This window comes from Dermacentor albipictus, chromosome 4 (assembly GCF_038994185.2).
Source record: "Dermacentor albipictus isolate Rhodes 1998 colony chromosome 4, USDA_Dalb.pri_finalv2, whole genome shotgun sequence".
In the NCBI taxonomy this organism is placed as follows: domain Eukaryota; kingdom Metazoa; phylum Arthropoda; class Arachnida; order Ixodida; family Ixodidae; genus Dermacentor; species Dermacentor albipictus.
Genome location: NC_091824.1, coordinates 119,857,693 through 119,876,986, shown reverse-complemented (window position 1 = coordinate 119,876,986; position 19,294 = coordinate 119,857,693). Strand labels below are relative to the sequence as shown.

The 19,294-nt window shown below is 44.4% G+C and overlaps 2 protein-coding genes across 3 annotated transcripts in view; one reads left to right on the top strand and one right to left on the bottom strand.

Moving 5' to 3' along the window:
• The window catches only part of LOC135916053 (connectin-like), a 193,800-nt gene that overhangs the window by 145,924 nt on the left and 28,582 nt on the right, over positions 1-19,294 (bottom strand). The window lies entirely within an intron of this gene.
• The window catches only part of LOC135916022 (kinetochore protein NDC80 homolog), a 42,881-nt gene that overhangs the window by 10,607 nt on the left and 12,980 nt on the right, over positions 1-19,294 (top strand). Inside the window, exons 6-11 of the mRNA XM_065449226.1 lie at positions 416-457; positions 6,310-6,448; positions 11,963-12,057; positions 13,354-13,498; positions 13,990-14,195; positions 16,601-16,840. Of these exons, the coding sequence (XP_065305298.1) occupies positions 416-457; positions 6,310-6,448; positions 11,963-12,057; positions 13,354-13,498; positions 13,990-14,195; positions 16,601-16,840 (867 nt within the window). The remainder of the gene's footprint in view (positions 1-415; positions 458-6,309; positions 6,449-11,962; positions 12,058-13,353; positions 13,499-13,989; positions 14,196-16,600; positions 16,841-19,294) is intronic.

The window sequence follows — 19,294 nt, the reverse complement described above, 5'->3', positions numbered from 1 at the left end:
TGAGTTTCCTTTCTTGAAAACGCCGCACCCGCTAATTTCCTGTCGGGAATGCTGTGTCATGCTGATAATGCGCATGCCGTTTGTTACTGGGAAGTACCAGGCTCGCCGTGTTAAAGAAAGGAAATGCGGACAAGACAGATGACGATTATTGTTATGTGGCAAAACGGTGTAATTTTGCTTAAGACTGTATGCTAGTGGCCATAGCTAAGAGCCTTGAACGTTAAAATGGTGCATGCAAAATATATGCTTGTAAATCTAGTAGTAACTAAAAGCTGGTGGGCAATTCCATTCACTGTTTTTGTTCAGCTCTAATAACATAGTATTTGGCACACTTTTTGGTGAGGCTGGAAATTAGGCAAAGAAAATGCTGTGTTCTTATTGGCTTTTTTCATGTGGTTTTGTCTTTTCTTTGCAGTACCACGATTCTGTGAACCCACTGATGGACTTCTTCAACTCGGTAAGTTACTGGCTTTCCTTTTACCGTAGCCTTAGTTGCATTTCTAAGAAAATTTACTGTGGCTCTCTACTGCTCCATAAGAATTATGCACAATTTCAGTGGTACAAATGAAACATCATGTGGCAACTCCACTTCACTTTAAAAGAATCTCAAAAAAAACGAAATCTACTTTTCACTTGCAGACATCATGCAGTTGTCAGTCATTATGCCACCGCTCCGATTGTTCTATCGTTGTCATTCCAGCATTATGATGCCGTCATGGTCTTTACATTCTTGTCATGCCATCATTTTCATTCCTTTCTCATCATACATGGGATCTGCACTTTGAGTGCCACAAGCTTATGTAAAGTGAGGCACTTCCCCCAGTGCAAATGTGTACAACATGGTTATGTGTGCTATATACAGTCGAATCTCGTTAATTTGAGCACGCTTAATTCGAACTTTCGGTTTATTCGAAATTACGCTGTTGTCCCGTCAAAGTTGTGTATTCCAATGGGCGAAAACACCCGGTAATTCAAACGCGCAAGCATCTGCGGCAGTTAATTCGAACATACTGCGCTCCAACAATGCTCTCAGCAGCGTGCCAAATCACGCGGCGGCGCCTCTGAGCATTCAGAGCATTCCTCTGACCCAGACATAAAGTAAAAGCTTAGGAGAGACTTCTCAACGCCACGCGCGAAGAAAAAAACCGTGGCGGAAATTTGTGCGCAGGCGACTTCGTTAGTGTCGCGGCACCGCCATGTACCCCATGGAGTCGATGTATAAGAAGTCTGAGATTTCGGACGCAAGAAACTTTCGCCGTCAGACTTTCCGGGCTTCGCCTCGAGCCGGCGCTTTCGCACGCAGATCCGCTTGGCAGCCCTAGCCACACCACGGCAACGCTAGGCCTAGCTACTTCGACGTTCGCTATGAGCTTCTTGCTGCTCGGTGCCGTGTTTTTCATTGAAACAATTCGCCACTGTTAGCAATGGCGCCGTCTCCGCCTTTGTAATCCTCACCAATGTCTTCTGAGCGCGGAAAGCACGGCGCGTTGCATAATACCGGCTGTCGAAAGTCAACTTCGCCCCAATACAGCAATTCTCGCGGTGAAGCGTACCAAGAATTCGAAGGGGCAATTGTCACGGGACATGTTTCCTTTTATTATACACGCATGCACCCGCTGCCTCCTATCGCAGTACGAGCACCGATACGTTTAATAACTGACTGTAATTTGTAAATACGGGTGAAAAAATCTTGTTGAACTTCCCACTCGTGTGTTAACTAAGTGCACATGCAACACTGCAGGTAAGTCCTCCATTCAATTGGCTTCCTTTAGTTCCTTTCGAGTTCGAATTATCAAGATTCGACTATTCTTGTTTAGAAACCATTTGCAAATAGTGTTCCTTGCAAGCACTAATGAAAGCTTTGTTTAAACTCATTACCACAGTGCATGGCCTCCACATAATTTTTCTATGCAAAGCACTAGGTGAAGAAGGAAATAACTTTGCGCATTCGTCAGTCTCATTCGAGTTAGGAAGATTGATTCAAGATGCGAAACTGTTGTCCCTATTTGTGCCTTTAAACCTTTGTGTTTACCACTGTGCGTAACACCACGTCATCTGTGTGCCTTCATAATTGCGTAGTCACTATCAATGATATTGTCGACAGCAACTGTGGTTTCGTCTGCAGCAGTTACAGCAAACAGTAGTTTAGTTTTGACTCTGTGAGCGTGTCGGCCACGCATTCACACTAACACTTCTGATTGGCAGTCAAAGCTGCGGAAACTGTGCAAGCGTTCCAGTCTTAAGTCTGGCTCAATGTATTTCTTACTGAACTGACTTTTGATCGGCAGCGTCTTCTTCAGAATAATTTCTTTCATATTTTAGCACTACATCGCATAGCGCTAATGTTGCGTCTAATTATGCACTGTTTCTGGACCTTCCCGCTTAAAGTATGTGATGCTTTGTGGGTGATCATTTCTAAATTTTTACGGAATACTTAAAGATTGCCTGTTGCAGATAACATAATTCTAATCCTTGAGCTATATTGTTCAGAGAGGCAGACATTGCACGAATTATTGAAAAGTTTCACATTTTTTATGAAATTTTACTAAGTAATTTCTTCTTGATTACTTTGCGGCACATATTGCAATTACGAATTGTAGCTAGCCAGTTTGTCAGGCATGTCCAGTTGCAAAGAATTTCCAGAATGATGCCAATTTGGAGATTTCATGTAAATGAGTTGCAAATTCACCGGCTACAAGGAATAAATTTCAGTATGTAATCTAAAGTAATTAAGAAGGTAATCGGGAACCTATTGTTAATTAGTTGAATATGTGTTTTGATTTCTTGGGGTTGGGCTGCTGAGCACGAGGTCGCGGGATCAAATCCCGGCCACGGCGGCCGCATTTCGATGAGGGCGAAATGCGAAAACACCCGTGTACTTAGATTTAGGTGCACGTTAAAGAACCCCAGGTGGTCAAAATTTCCGGAGTCCTCCACTACGGCGTGCCTCATAATCAGAAAGTGGTTTTGGCACGTAAAACTCCATAATTTTTTTTGTTTGTTTTGATTTCTTTTGCTATTATTGTCTACCTCTTTGAATACTCCAGCTCAACGATAAGAATTAGGCTATCTGCCACAGGCAGTTTTTGAATATTCCGTAAAACTTAGAAAGATCACCCTGTATATTTTCGTTGCTAATTCAGGAGTGGTTTGAGTATGGTTTTACAAACATCACTGCTTATTCCACCTTGTCTCTGCCATAAGATCTGCAGTGTTATCAAAATTTTAAAATAGCTGTTAAGGATTGTTCGAGTCTTTTCAGGTTTTCATGTATGATGACCTGCACAGAATGGGAATGCAATAGATTATAGGTGTGCATTGCTAGCAGATTTTCTCGTCAATATTTTTACAATGAAGCTGTTTATGCAGACTCTGTGCCATCGTTGTCGGACTTCGCTAAAGAGCGTGACCTAATGAGAGAGAAAAAAGCTCAACAGAGAGAAAGGGGTTGGAGTGACCCCTTTCCCTCTGTGAGAATGCTCTTACATGCGAATGTTATATGGTTGTCACACGATGCATTTTCGGCCATCGAGCCAGATCGGCATCTAATTTATTGATGACGAATTCCACCATGCTGCAAAAGAAACAAAATTCATGCTGGCGGTTTGTGGCCAACGAACAGTGCCCAGCAATTGAAACGCGATACTAAGAGCGCGTGGCTGCTGGCACTTCTTGCACCAGCAAGAAGTGCTGGCAGCCATGTCAAGCGTCAAACCAATCCAGCTGCAATCCAACGATTGCAGCGCCCACATCTCCTGTGGTGAGCCTTGTGCCCAATATACAGAGCTTTGGATTAGTGGTTCTCCACATTCCGTCCTAGCTACAGCTATGGGAAGACCACGAGTAGTGCATATTTCTGAGGAAGAAGCTGCCTACCATTAGCGTCGGCGAGAGTTGGCTTGTGAATGGGCTCGTCGTCATAGGGCCTGCCTCACGCACAAAAAAGAATGAAAGAATGGTGAAACAAAAGTTTACAATACAGATTGCTTGCGAAGTTTTACTTGCATGGCGTAACACTCGGTGTAATTAACACAGCTTCACTGTTCGACCATCTTCACAGACTGGCAGGGGCGGTGATTTTATATATGTATATATAGTTTTGACCTGCTAAAGTGTAGCAGTAAGTATTGAAGTTAAAAAAAAAAAGTGAATGGCACTCGGAAGACATAGTAGCACTGTTCAGTTAAACTAGTATATCTTGTACTAGTAGTATAGTAACTAGCTTACCAAAGTGCTGCTGCACCTTTATTGCACAAGGCTGGTTAAGTCTTGCACAGGAATTGCAAGACTGGGCTGACTTTACACAAGACTGCAAGTGTTCACAAATTTCACGTAATACTGTGCGTAGATGCATACCTGCCAACTTAATTGTAAGACTTCATAGTAACATGCCCAATGTTTAGAGCTTGTTTACAATTGTTGTATACATATATACGCCAATAATCTTTATGGTTTTTCATTTGTCTAGTTTGGGCCGAAATTTTGTCATATTACATGCATACTTGATGAGTGCAATTTTTCCATACCTGTTCATTATAAGGAGCTACCCAGGCAACAGTGGCATGAACCTTTAAAACCAACACATAATGCAAGTGAAATATAAACGGCTATTAGATGAATATTTGATTGATTGATACTGCAATCTTGGAGAGAGAGATCATAGCAGGTGTGATCTTTTTTTGGTCTTTGTCTTTATGTACGTGTCCCAAATGGGTACTGCATACTCATGCATAGGACATATAATATACTGATATGCAAAGAGATGTACAGGCGCCGACAAAAGTGGCATACTCCACGCAGCGGGAGCCGGAGCAGCGGCACACTGCATCGCGACGCCATCTACATTGACATGAGTCAAGCGACATGTCTGCCGATAATAAAGGGCACCCATTGGCTGTCTCGATCCCAGATGCTGCCTGTAGATGGCGTTTTGATGCAGTTTGCCGTTGCTCCGGCTCCCGCTGCGTGGAGTATGCCACTTTTGTCCGCGCCTGTACAGCAGGTGTGGATAAATTCAGAGTCTTGAAAAAAAAAACAATTTGCACAGTGCTTTACTTGTAACCATGTCTATGTGCTTTGTCCAAGATAGGTTATTTGGGATCCATAAGCCCGGATATTTATGTTCTATTACCTCTGAGAGTAATGCTGTTTGCTCAGTAATGAAAAAGGAGTAACCTCTTCTTGCAAGCTATTTGCATAAAGTTTTTTTTTTCTTTTTTCAAAATTAAGTAATCTGCCATTTCTCTCACCACTCTCTTTTTTTAGAGGTTTTCGTTTAACCTGACTTGATCTTCATTTGAACTAGCCATTTCATAACTCACGCAGACATTTGCACATAGCTTAATATTAACATTAATATCACTAATAATGTCATTTATAAAATTCGGAAACAATAAAGGGCCCCTGGGAACTCCAGAATCAATGCCAACACAATTTAATTAAGGAAGAGCTGTTTAGGGAAACGTACCTGTCATGGTTTGAAGGTAAGCTCTAATCCATGCTAGCAGTTTGATTTGTTATTACGAAAACATAACTTATGTAGTAGTTTATTGTGAGAGACTTTGTCAAATGCCTCACTAAAATCCATGTATGTAACATATGTTTTCCTTTATTTATTGCGGATGTGAAATTGCGTAATTCCAATTAGTTGTTTGTTAGTTGAGTAACTGCGTCTAAACCAGTGTTGAGCATTTGTTAGCACTTTGTGTTGTTCAAGAAAATCGGCTATATGTTTATAAATTATGTGCTCGAAAATTTTACAAATAGGTCTTAATAAAATCGGTCGGTAATTTTTATTAGATTCGTCACTGTACTTGTGCAGCGGTTTGAGTCTGGCTGTCCTTCAGTTGTCGGGCAATACACAAGCTTTCAGAGGCTTATTAAGCAATACAAACAGGTACTTCACACACCACGTTGCACACCTTCCTAAAAAACCATCTGGGATATAATCTGGGTCAGATCTTTTAACATCTAGTTTCAGCAAAAGGTTGAAAATGCCATGCTCATAAATTTTCACATCTGGCATAATCTTCTTAAACATTTGTGATTGTCTGTGGTGTAGCAGATCATGCTTTCTGCGATTACTATAGAATATAGTACCCATTCATAGCATCCATGCATTACAAAGCCAGTGAGTCTTTCATTATAAAGTCAATACCTTGAGTATTCAAGTAATATAGTATTCATCAAATTTTATGTTTTAGCTTTGGCTAGCATTTTTTATATTGTAAGGTTAGAGAGACGTTAGCACAAAATTGCACATAGCATTAACAGTAGTGCTGTAGTAAGTGACAAAATGCATTTTTTCAGGGAGACTTTCCATCCGGCACTCCTGGGCAGAACCAGGCTGGTGGAGGCAGTATCTCGGGGATGCTGCTGGAGCACTGCATGCGTAAGGGAGATGAGGACACCGACGACGACGACGATGATGACTTCATTGACAACTTGGGTAAGATCTTTTGTGTATGTTTGTGCACCATGATAACCTTGTGATGACAGTGCTTCGCAAATTGAGATCCGGAGAAAATTTTAGTCATTGCAAACAATGAAATTGATACGGCAATGTGTGCTTGACTGTTATAATCCATAGCCTAACTTGGTACATTGAAATCTTAACACAAACTCAAAGGTGCCAGAAAATATCTGAGTTCGAATTCGAGGGGCCCTGAACCACCCCTTGGGCTGGGTGAAATATAGTCCATGGGTAGCATATGCTACTGTGAACATCTCAGCCAAATTTTGCTGTCATACATGGTGCGTGAAGCTTGCAAGCGAATCGCGAAGTCACCTTTCTCTCAAACGCTCTTTTCAACAGAATTTCCTCTCCTCACTCTCTTCTAGATGCACTATTTCATCTTTCCCTTAGATGGCTGTTATTGGCAGATGGCTGACATCAAGCTGCTGTCGGCTACATGGCTTATATACCAAGGCCGCCGCGAGGTGTCTCCATGAGTCCACTGGCTAAGCGTACTGTGGCTCGCTGAGGACAACTGCGTTTGGTTCATGTTTCCACAACCGCTTGGTTCATGATCCCACAACCTTCGCATAATATGAAAGTTGTGGGATCGTTCCCAATTTGCAGCAAGTTGTTTTTTCATCCACTTTCATTTCCATTAATTTATCGTTTCGTTATTTCATTTATTAAGCACAATTTCCCCTATGTTCTCCTTGGTGTCAGTGTCTGTTGCCTTCTTATATGACTAATAAAAATCGGGCCCCTTGGTTAACCCCATTTATTCTCGTTAACTAAAAGGTTTGTCTCTCGTATAGTCGACAACCATGGCGCAAAGGATTAATTGTTTCTTTTATGTTTATCAGAATTCTGGCATGCAAGCAAACCCATGCAAAAAGAAAATGCAACGCCGTAATAAATGCAAATGGCAATAATTACAACTTCGTGCTTTAAGTAAGCATGCACATTCCTCGGAGAGGTGAGTCGGCAAAATATTACAAGAGGTGGAACATTGCTCTAAAGAAATAGACCTGTTGCAGATAGTATTCCAAGCTGGCTAGGCCAGTGCACCAGCTACTCCCCCCCCCCCCCCTTCTCTTATTTTGGGGGGGGGGGGGGGGGGCTTTGGTCACATCAGTCTTCAAAAGCAGTGAAGGACACAGAACACAAGATGGGGTCATCATGAGTAATACAGCATTTGCACGCATCTCGGTAGGTTATTCTGAATACCCTGATCCATTCTTTTTGTCTGCTTGCTAACACAGTCATCTTCGCGAGCTTCGTCTGGCACCGGCAAACTCGTGTCATGCTCCGGAGCTGTCGCTTCAGTGCCTGCAACTCTGAAAAGGAGCAGACTCCTTCTTCTGTTCGGCTGGCCGTGTCCATGCACACGTACATGTCCATTGTTGCATCTACAGAACGATGCAAAATCCAATTTAAGTATGCCTGAGGCACTTGCTTGGCCACGCTGCTCGTTTTGCCCATCTGTTTACTGCTCTCAAAGGTGTTTAGCTTACCTTTATTGCCAGCCTCATTTGTATGGGATATTTCCGTGCTTGAAGAGGGTACAATTTCTTCTCCTGTAGAGTCGGACAACGACAAACGTCATTTTGCTGCTGGCTTAATCCTCGCTGACTGGGATTGGGGCTTTGGCTTGCTCAAGTACGCCGGCAGCCCTTTGAACAGCCTAGTGACGGCGCTGGGCCGCAGCTTAGCCTTCTCGCGTTGCAAACACAATCTCCTTTCACAGTGAGCTTATAGCTTCAAACAACGTCCGTGGCGTCAAAATGCTTTTTGCACACTCCGATGTGTTGAGAGTCGAAGGTACAGCCGCCGGCTTCCTGCAGTGGTATTGCACATTTCCACTTCTCGCGCTCATTGGTGTCACTAGGCAAACAAAACAATACCTCTTTGCTCATACCTCTGCAGTCAGTGCGACAACGCGGTACACAGCAAGGTTTAGGCATCGTTGCTCCATGCACTATTCCTGTGCCCTTGTACACAATCCTCAAAGCCGTCAGATAAACAAATTATCTGTTGAAATGAGGAAAACAGAGTGCCAATGCCACCGTATTAGTTAGGTGCCCAGCTCTCCTGACGCAGCGTATAGCTTTCATCTAGCCCCCATTGTGCTTCCAGTGCCCCCGCGCAGCAGCTGTGGCAACATAGCAAGCTCTCCCATGCCGTTACAGCGGAATTAAGCGGAGCCAGCCACGCTTTCGCGCGCACTCCGCCCCTGCAGCTGATGGCATCGCCCGCACTGGGACGACGCCATCATGAAAAGTGAGGGCCGAATGCATCGTCTGCCTCTCGCTCCAACAAGTCGCTGAAGCTCGAGATTATGCTACCTCCAATACTAAACATGCGGGAAGACAGCTAACATGATGCCACGCCGTCTCGCTATGCCCACTCTTTTCACTCGCTACAGATTGCCTCTAAAGAAGGCTGCGCGGCTGCGTATGCGCATGTGCTCGTCCACTCTTGCAGCCATCCGCAGCCACGGTTGTGGTGCGTGCCAGAAATTGCGTAGTGCCAACTTGCCCCCCTCACCCCTCCTGCGTGCGCTTGATCGAGTTACTGCGAGCAAGGTACCTTCCCTTTTTTTTACCCTTTGCTTGCACGGGAAGGCAGCACTCCTGAAGCCACCTCTTTCTTGCCACATCCTCGCACATTTTCACTTGCACCTAAAGCACAGAGTGCGCCGGCCACGTAAGGATCTTATCACACTTGAACTTTACAACGAACATAATGCGGCTGCACTGCAGCTGTCGCTCATGTCTCGCCACGCGTGATTTGAGAGCGGCGTTTACACTTGCTCTTGTATTTCAATCATTTGACCATCGACATCTGCGGAAGTTTCCATTTATTGCCTTGGCATTCCTTTGCGCAGAGCGAAATTCCTTCTATTGAAATCGCATACACACTTAGTTATATTGAGGTTCTAAATACATGGTTTTCTATGGACAAGAGATTATGGAAAGGTAAATACTTCATCATATCGAGAATTTCGTTATATTGAAGGTCCCTATATCAAGGTTTAACTGTATACGTGCAATGCAAAACGAAGGCCTCGCCTCACCCAGCAATCTGCACTTGACCTGGTCTTCCATCGGCCTACACTATCCTATGCCTGCGAATTGCCTATTTCAATCGCAACTATCTCAGCTGTGCCTCCCTTCCCTGGTCACTTATTCTGCTCTCCAATTGAACACCAGTTATAAGCCCTACATGTTACGTTGCCTGCCCTACTATGTTTCTTCCTCTCGATCCCAACTAGAATTCTGGCACCACCGTTCGCTATCTAATCCACATCACTGTAATGCCATTGAGATGCTGTGGGTAATAGAGTAATACACCAGTAATTTTTCATCCCATCGCTCATTGCAGTTAAGCTTCTTCTCAAGCTTGATAATTCAGTGGCTATGGAATTTTGTTGCTGCGTTTATGAAGGAGTGCAAATTGTTATCGCGACTGCCTCGCTTGCTTGACGAGGTTTCCGCCCACGAATCAAATAGTTCAGGTCACTAATAGCATACTGTACAGCGGGAATCACACTTGTTTAGTTGTCAAACAACCAGCTGCGGATTATGCGAGCGTCTGAAGTAGTGGTAAATGCTGGGTTATAGATCTGTATGTGGCTTTATAGCGCATTGTCCAAGTATGTGGCATGGCCATACGAGGTCTTATTGCGGCGTTAGCCAGTGTGGTTTTTTTACTTTCGTTAGAGGAGGATGAAAACGTTTTCTTCTTAGCATTATTCGTTCCGTAGTCTACGATGCACTCACTTGCTTTACGCAAATTGTGTCCTTGTAAATAACCACGAGATTTTTTTTATGATCCCCTTTGGATATTCCTGCTTTACAGGGCCAGAAGGCAATGCTGAAGCACAAGACATATTTCTTATGCTGGTTTACCAACCGCAGTGATCGATGTGTTGAGCGATGCCATCAGCGTTGTACGGGAAGCCAACGTAGACATAGCAAGCGATTTCAAGTCTACTAGACTTCAAATGCGTGAGAACGATGCCGGTGGTCGACAAAAATATTTTATAACTATTGGCGCTTAATGTTTTGGGGCTGCATTATGTTGGCCGTGCACGAGCACTATTATGTTTTAGTTCTTGCGCCAAGTGTTCAGATAGGCAGATCTTCCAAATAATGCTGGAACCATTGTTCTTTGTTGGGTAACAACTGATACGGCCAACATAGTTTATAGCACACGCACACACCCTGGCTGATGGTGTATGTTGCATGTTTGCACAGTGAAATGTCACTGGCTTACACTGGCGACACATTTTTTTCTGCTTTCATTTCTCTTTTCTTTGTTATTTTCTAGATTTCAATTTCAGCCTCAGCTAATTTTCCCAATGCTTTCCTCGGCTTCATTGTCTGTTGGCTTTATACGGTCGTGATAGAGCCCCTCAGTTGCCGCTCTCTCTTTCATGCATAGCAAGGGTCTCAAATGTGGCAGCCTTCATGTAATTAGCATACAAGTGTTTTTTAGCCACGTTCCTTTTTTAGCCATGTTCCTGCTCTCCCAAGTTCACAAAAAAGATGTTTCACTTGCTTTCTTGCACACTACCATTTGCCATGTAGTAGCTGAACACAGTGGCAGGCTTCCGTCCAAATCAAAGTAGCCGCCGCCGGGCATGAAATCGACAGGGCTCCAAAGAGAACCTGTGCACAAAGTCGAAGTGCGCTCATGTTGAGCCCCAAATGTTGATGCTTGTTCTGCGTGTACGTGTTAAATAAACACACTAGAGCTTCCCTGCGAGTGTGCACACTGCGAAAGCATAGAAAATCACTTTGTTGTCTCTCAATGACAAAGCAAGGTAAAAAGGCAGCACAAGTTATGGCAACGGTGCAAAGCACGGACATATTACTCTCCTTTAAAAAACAAAATACGTACAGCATACTAGATGTCATGCAGTCCCCTCTCGGGCAGTGCCTCGGGTCCCAAAAAGCGCACATAAGTACGTAGAAAACAGAGAAAAATGCTTGGCCATCTGCACAAAGTTACAGCTGCAGTGAAGCAGCTTACATTGCAGTTCCCTTGAATCGGACAACACTGCAGAGTGCCCTCACCAAATTATTTACATTGTATAATTCAGACATCTGAGATGCGATCACGTTAGAGATACGCTTACCGGCCTCCGAAGACAAGATTGTTTTGTTGATTTCGGAAAATGATATCGCAGGCTACTCACAACTGAAACTTGCTGCGGCCTTCACCATTGCCCGCACCATTCCCATAGTCCCCAGACAGCACTTGCACCATCATCATAAAGAAAAGCATGGTGGCTGCCTACAGGCACTGCAAATTCTTGTCTATAGGTGTCCGTGATGGGTAGCCATACTACCTCAAACCTCATTGGTTCTTATCAAATAAGCATGTCTTTTATTCAATGGTGTTGTCCATCTTGCGGCTGTTTTCTGTAATATAGTTTCTTCATAGAAACACTTTATTGCATGAAAAATTTAAACCTGCTTTGGTTTCATGTTTTTTGTGCAGTGCTGGAAGCTGTTGGTAAAATAGAGCCACTAGAGGAGATTGAGAAGAAGCTAGCAGAGCAGTGCGAAGAGGTGCAAAGACTGACAGGTCTCATGGTGTGTACAGCGCTTTGCCAAATCTTAGTGTGCAGGGTTCAGTCTTGCACTCCAGAAGTAGTTTCTCTGCTACACCAGGCCACCAGATGTTCAGTGAAGCCGTCTAGGGACCAAGTGCTGAATCTTCTTTGCGTGCTTGTGTTTCAGCGAAGCCGTATGGAGGAGCTGCACAAGTTTTCGGGCAGTGGCAGCATGGTTGATAGTTAAAGCTCGATCCAGCGAAACCCGATTTTACAAAGTTCCTAATCTAATGAAGAAATTTACATTGCCCGGCAAGTACCCATAGTTTTCAATGTTATCAACCCGAATTAACAAAACAAACTTGATTTAACAAAGTTTTTCCTGAAATCAATGAGTGAAAAAAGCGGTGATTTGTTTCTGATTTTGACAGATGGGTTCTTCGAGTGCGCGCTCTGAAGCTATCGCATTAAAACATCTAGGTGCCAAGGTTGCATCCCTAGCTTTATTTTGACGAGGCTGCACGCCACACCCATGCAAGAAACAGCCAACTCAACACTGCCTCGCTAGGGGCGGCGGTGGTTGCTTTCATTATATTATGGTTTATGCGACAGATGACTGCATTAGCGGCAAGTACAATGCTGTGGTAGCCTTTGCGTGTTGCTGCGTTGCAATTATAGATTTCGAAGGACCGAAAAGTTCCTTTCTGAATTTTATGAAGTTCCCCATTTAACTAAATAATTTGAGCGTGGTTATCACTTTGTTAAATCGAGTTTCAGCTGTATCTAATATTAGCCAGAAACGGCACAATGCCCAGGGCATTGGTGAGGACTCCAGCTGTGTGTAGGCGTCAATGATGGACCATCACTAAGAACAAACAGCACTGCAGCCTGGATTGCAGCCTTGAATTGGCCACATGACCAGGTCATCTGAATGCACAGCCGAATGCACATACGGCAACATCCGTCCAATATAGCGGAGAATGCTTAAGTACTTAGCTAGGATACTAGTAAAGCATTTGAAGACTCTGGTATAGCGAAGGACATGTGCTGGACATAGTGTAGTGTTTGCCACAGCTTGTAATATAAGCAGGACTTTGCAAACCTTATGAAGGGTGCATCATCTTCCTTGTGCAGCTTCGCTACATTTGATGTTTGAGTTCGTTCGATTTGCATGTGTCTGCAAAGGTTTTTACAGCATGAATTATGGGCTGATTGGCTTTCCTGTGTTCAGTCTAACAGTTATCATCCAAGCTTCTAGCATGACATTTCAATCTTTCATGTGAAATGATAGATTCAACTGCTTGCTTTTGTTTCTTTCTCACTGTTTTTGTTGCAGGAAGAGCGAGAGATGCTCAGTAAGGAGCTGCAGGAAAAGAAACAGAAAATTCAGGGCTACGACAAATACTTCGAAGGCATGGCTACGCACTTCGAAGAGAAGAGGCTAGAAGTGGAAAAGAATGAAGAGAAGCTAGCTGCCCTCGGTGCGTTAATTACTCCTCTCCTTCACAAGCTTAATAAAATGTGTTATTTGGCTAGTTTGCGCATGTTTTAGGCAAGAAACATGGTGCAGCAATAAAGTGCACACTTCCAGATAGTTATTTCCAGAAGAAAGCTGTCATTGTGTACATCCATCAAGAAATGTGATCCTTGTGTTAGGGAGCCATCACTTGTGCTTCACAGTAGTGAATTTAGCTTCCTGAGAGATTGCTTTCGAATATACAGTACCTTGGTGGGTGTGCTTCTTTCTTCTTGTGAAATGTGCTGAATTTGTCTGAGTTATTCTAGAAATAAATCAGTTAGTCGGTAGAAATGACACGGACAGGCGCACACTTCAGCGTCCTCATTGTTGCACCACGATTCCAATCTCCTTTGCCAGCACGCTGCGACACTGTTGATGCACTAGTGACATTGTTCGCCCTGCACTTCGATTCTGGCGACCCATGGTAAGTTCTCGGAGTACGTTTTGCTGCAGATGCCACCAGAAACAAACTGAAGGAGGAGCTAGCCGATGTGCAGGCACTGTGGCGGCAGCAACACTCGCGCCACGAGGACAAGCCCACACTGCAGCAGCGGCAGCAGCGACTCGAGCAGGACCTTTCAGCTGCACGCTCCCAGCTCGAGGCACTCCGGCAGCAGCACGAACTCTCTAGCCTACAGTTGTACAACATATACGAAAAGGTGGGCTTTCTTTTACGCACACCTTTGAGCCAGCATTGTGTGGGGCATCTTTTGCAAGAATGCAGTAGAATCTTGGTAATTCAAACTCCGAGGGGACTGGAGATTTGCTCAAACAAAACTCTGTAGGAGAGTGGTGACGTGATCGAGCATGTGCTAGATAGCTCTTTCCTCCTTTTAAGCCGGTTGGGAAAAGAGAGCATGCGGTGCTCTGGTTTGGTCTCAGCCCCTTGGGCATCTTACCTCGTTCATATTGCAGAACGTGAAATTACGGTAGCGAGCAAGGCATCAAACTTTGACTTGGGTTTGTCCAAAAAGCAGTTCATAGGAGTAACAAAATGACCGTGTGCCGTTTTTGGAATCTTAATTCATGGGAGTTTTTCTCTAGTCAAGCACATAGGACTTCGCCGGGACCAACAGAGTAGTTGGTTATTTGTCAGTTCAAATTACTTGCATTTCACTGTATTTGTTGACTGCTCATGTGCTGGCAATGATTTGCTGAAAATGCCAAAAGCATGCATGCCGAGTACGAACGGTACTTCAGTGTCATTTGATGCTGCTTGTCAGCCTTTTCAGCTTGAAGCAGTGGTAGCTAGCAGGGATTACATGTGTCCCTTCTAGCTTTAACAAGAAAGTGACTTGATGAGCGAACAGTCCATCTGCCTCTCAAATGTAGAGTCAAAGAAGCTGCAGCCGAAGATGCACTGTGCTCTGGTTACTATATACATTTAGAAGGTGCCCAGCAATCGCAGAGTAGGGACCACCATAGCGCATACTTGCCTTCATTAATGACTGTTGCCTGTCGCTTTTGCTTTGTGGCTATGGTGTCCTTCTGCTGTCAAAACTACTCGAGTTCAATGCTTTTTCATGACAGCTCGTATACCTGCTAAATTTCACTGCTTCCGCAAAGGAATGCCGAGACAATAAATCCGTGGACGCACATGGATCAAATGATTGAATTACAAGCAGCTCTTTGCAAACTCACCTCTCAAATCGCACGCCGCGCAACAAGAGCGACCGCTGAAGTGGAGCTGCATCGTGTTCCGTATAATGCCTAAGTGTGATAAGATCCTATCACGCCCTGCGTGCTGTGTGCTTTAGGTGTTAGTGAAAGTGCGCGAGGGTGAGAGAAGATGGTGACTTCACCAGTGCCACCTTCCTGTGCGAGAAAAGGGAAAGAGGGGGAGTATAATGAGCTTGTGGTAGCGCGATCAGGCACTCACAAGGGGGAGGGGTGTAAGTTGGCGCATGGCTGTAAGCGCAGCTGAGCGCATACGCAGCCGTGCACCCTGCCGCGTGTGCACAGAGTGAGTGTACTGAGACGGTGTGGCACCATGTAGGCGTCTTACCGCGCGTTTTGGTATTGGAGGTTGCATAATCTAGAGTTTCGGTGACCCATTGGAACTAGAGGCAGACCAAGCATTCGCTCCCCGCTGCTGGCACTTTTCCTCACAGCATCGCCCCAGTGCGGGCGACGCTATCAGCCGCGGGCGCGGAGTTCACGGGAAAAGCGTGGCTGGGTTCGCTCAATTCGTACCTCATAGAAGATATCGTCGACAAACGTGACATGAAACCGTATCATTCATCGCAGACTCCCAAGTTCATCAATATAAATTGTTTTCTCGTTCAAATTTGCCTTTTTCAATTGCCCGATTATTTGGAAAATTTTGCAGCCCCTCTCCGAATAAGAAAAACAGATCGGCAACTGTACTTATATGCATGAAAGATCAAATTTCCATAGAATGAAATTTCGATATAAGGAATTGCCAATTTTACAGACTTCGCTATATTGAGATCTAACTATTTTCTTCAAGAAAAGTGTGTGACCTGTACACAAGTGCAGGCCTTACATGTGTTTATATGGTAGTCAATTTCATTCCCTTAAATGTAAGTGGACACATGCCGAGATGTCTTCTTTTTAGTAACATTGTTCCTTGGTTTCTCAACTCCATTTATGGGGAAGGTTAGCATACGGCAGGTGGAGAGAACTACTTTCTGCCATTGCTTTACAAAAGCAGTTCAGAAAGTCTGTTCCTTAACTTTAGCCTTAACATTAGTAGCTGTCTGCTGCAACGGCTTGCGAGGTTGGTACTTAAAAATGGTCTGACAATGGTGTGTTGTCAATACGAGCTAGCACAGTCGCAGCACAGGGCTACGAATGCATTGTTGCAGTTCTGGAGGACAGTAAACTGGCACAAGCAGTTCTAGTGTTAACTGTTATCCTGTGCTATGACAGCGGTGATTGTGTGCATGTGCTCCGTTTCTCTTTACTTCTTTCTATGCCCCTCCCAACTGTAGGGTAGCAAATCTGATTTTTCTGGTTAGCCTCCCTGCTTTTTTCATTAGTTTCATTTCTTTCTCTCTAGTAAGTAGCATTGCACTAATGTGTACTGTCATATTCTGTGCAGCTTCGCTCCGAAAATGCCCAACTACAGGCAAGCATGGAGTTCTCTACGAACTCCCTGCGCCGCGTGCTTCCACGAAACACGCTGGACGACTTTGACCTGCACCCTGTAGAGGATGCACGATCACTCCAGAGGCACATAGCCTCCAACACTGCAGCCACTGCTAAAGTGGACAGCCTGCTCAGTCAAATGGAGAAGGAAATGGAAGGCTGCATTCTGCAGGACCAGGATCTTTGTGAACAGGTATTCATTAAAGCTCCTAGGCAAGTTTTTTTCTACGTACCCTTCAGAGTACCAAGTCTCCAGTTGTACGCATCAAGTTGACAACCTAGAATCGTGTGCAGTAATGAAATTAAATCAGAACCGTTCGCTGAAACGAAGGCTCCATCTTACGAACCAAAAGTCCCACTATGCTAATAATTGCAGAATGTGGAGGGACAATGAGGGTCAAGTGTGGGCAAAGTTACGGGTTTTAAATGTTGTGGGGACTGAGAGATGCTGTGGGTGCCTTTGTGCGGCCATTCACCTGTTCCATTGTCCCTACGCCTCCCCTTCCACTCGTGATGGTTGTCAATGGTGGCCTTTACCACGAACCAACTTGCAGCGGTGGTGCTCGCATTGCTGATGGTGGTAGATATCAAGCTTGAGAGAGATCTCTCTGGGACACCACTGGGTACATACTAGTTTTTCTTTCGTTCACTGGCCCCTTCGTTAAGGTCTTCGACTTGAGCTTGTCCAGTGCCTTTGCACTGACAGCAGGCGCGTGCCTTGTGTGGATCCTTTTCCGAACACTAAGCCGGACTGGTGCCTAGTGCTCGCACGTGTTCGTACTGCACCAAGCCGCACTTATCGGTGGTCTGAGCCAACAGAGATTGCCCGAGCTCTTGCAAGTGGCGCTCATTGGTTTTCACAAGAGCAAGCAGCAGAGCTGCAGGGACTTTCCCTAGGAAAAGCTTGGAAAGGTGCTAGCCTCGCAGCGATATGCTAGCGGTGCCCCTGTCTGTATTTTTTGCTCTTGGCACAGGAGCCCTTTGATTCCCGCACTGGATTGGGACCGGGCATTTCAGCTGGGTGTCGCAGGGGGGCAAACGGTTTCCATCAACTTAGGGCAATACTATGAGTTCTCATGCATGCACAGCACTTGATGCCCCGCTCTCCTTTTTGCAGCCTGAGTGCGCCCACAAAGCGCCGCGCTAGACTCGGAGAAGTGACAACTAATGTGGCACATTGGCTCACTAAGCCCTAACCATTGTCAGTTTCATGAAATGCCTTCTCAAGCCATTTCATAGTGTTCTAAATGGAAAATGGCATATGGGATGAAGGCAATAAGGACTGGAAAGGTACACATAATCTGGCGTTTTTGTAAAAATTGAGGCATAGATTTAGGCACATAATTTAAAGCATGGAGCAGACAAACTGCGGTTTACTAGAGTAACACGGTGCTTTCCAAGCGAAGGCAATAGACAGTCTAGGGTCCCGTAGGATTGGGTGAGTTGATGAAATTAGAAAGTTTGCATACATTGGGTTAAGTTGGCTGAACCCAGACAAAGGTAATTGAAGATCCCTGGCTGATGTCTTAGTTTCGCAGTGAATGTAAATGGCTGATGATTGTTGAATCCACTAACCTTTTCTGTGCCAAACAAATTCTTTTTTTGTGAAAACTACCAAAATATTTTTTTAATTACGCATTTATTGTGAACAGCTTTTGTTATTGCAATATTGGCAGTTAAGTTGTCTGTTTATTGCTGTCAATATTTTCATCTTTTTGGGTTGCAGGCATGGTTATAAAAGCAATCTATATGAAAAAGAGCTCTTTTGTTGTCCTCCATGCAATGCACAATTACTGGCGCAGCAAAGAAAGGAAGTTGGAGAGCCATTTTTTTAACGTCGTCCACACAAAGGAAGCCACAAGAGGCATGGTTTCCCTCGCAAGCATCATTGCTAAGTTGAAGTTCTGAGCATGGCTCTTCAGAACATTTCAGGCCAAATCATTTATTTGAAGTGAAAAAATACACAAACACCACGGATGTGGCATTGACAAAATTGGTAATCGTCACTACAGCGGCTTAACTCCAGGACACCGCTTTTAAATGCCGTGGTGGCCAGACTTCAGCTGTGTTCTTGCTAACCATGCCCACAGAACAGTTTTCTTACAAGTTTGTGTAAAATTCTGCGCTACTCGATGGTGCAAAATAAGACTGCCACTCACCTGTGGCATCCAGTAAGCGAATGAAAGGCCTGGACGAGCAAGACTCGTCACTGGCATGTATTCAAGAAAACGCTAGGACCAGTGAAATTTGTTCTTCACACGGAAAGGGTTAATCGAACTAAACTTAATGCTTGACTCTTGTTGAAGACGGACTGATGTCCATTAGATGCAGTTTATTAATTGAGCAGCTGTAACTAAGATGGTGCTGGTACAAGCCCTACGATCGTGCATCAACCTCTTCTTTCTATATCGTTTCCAACACTCTAGTGTCCCTTTGAGACAAAGCTTTAGCTCTTGCTTTCATTATTCGAGGTTGTGCGAAACATAGAAAGGCCCAGTAACAACTGAACAGACTTTAAAGATACTGTGTTGCATTTAATGGTAAGGGATAAGTATAAGCTTTTGTGACTGTGGGGAGCAGATTTTTATTAAGCCTCAATATTTTTACAGTTATGGTTTAACGTCTACAAATTATAACTTTCCACACA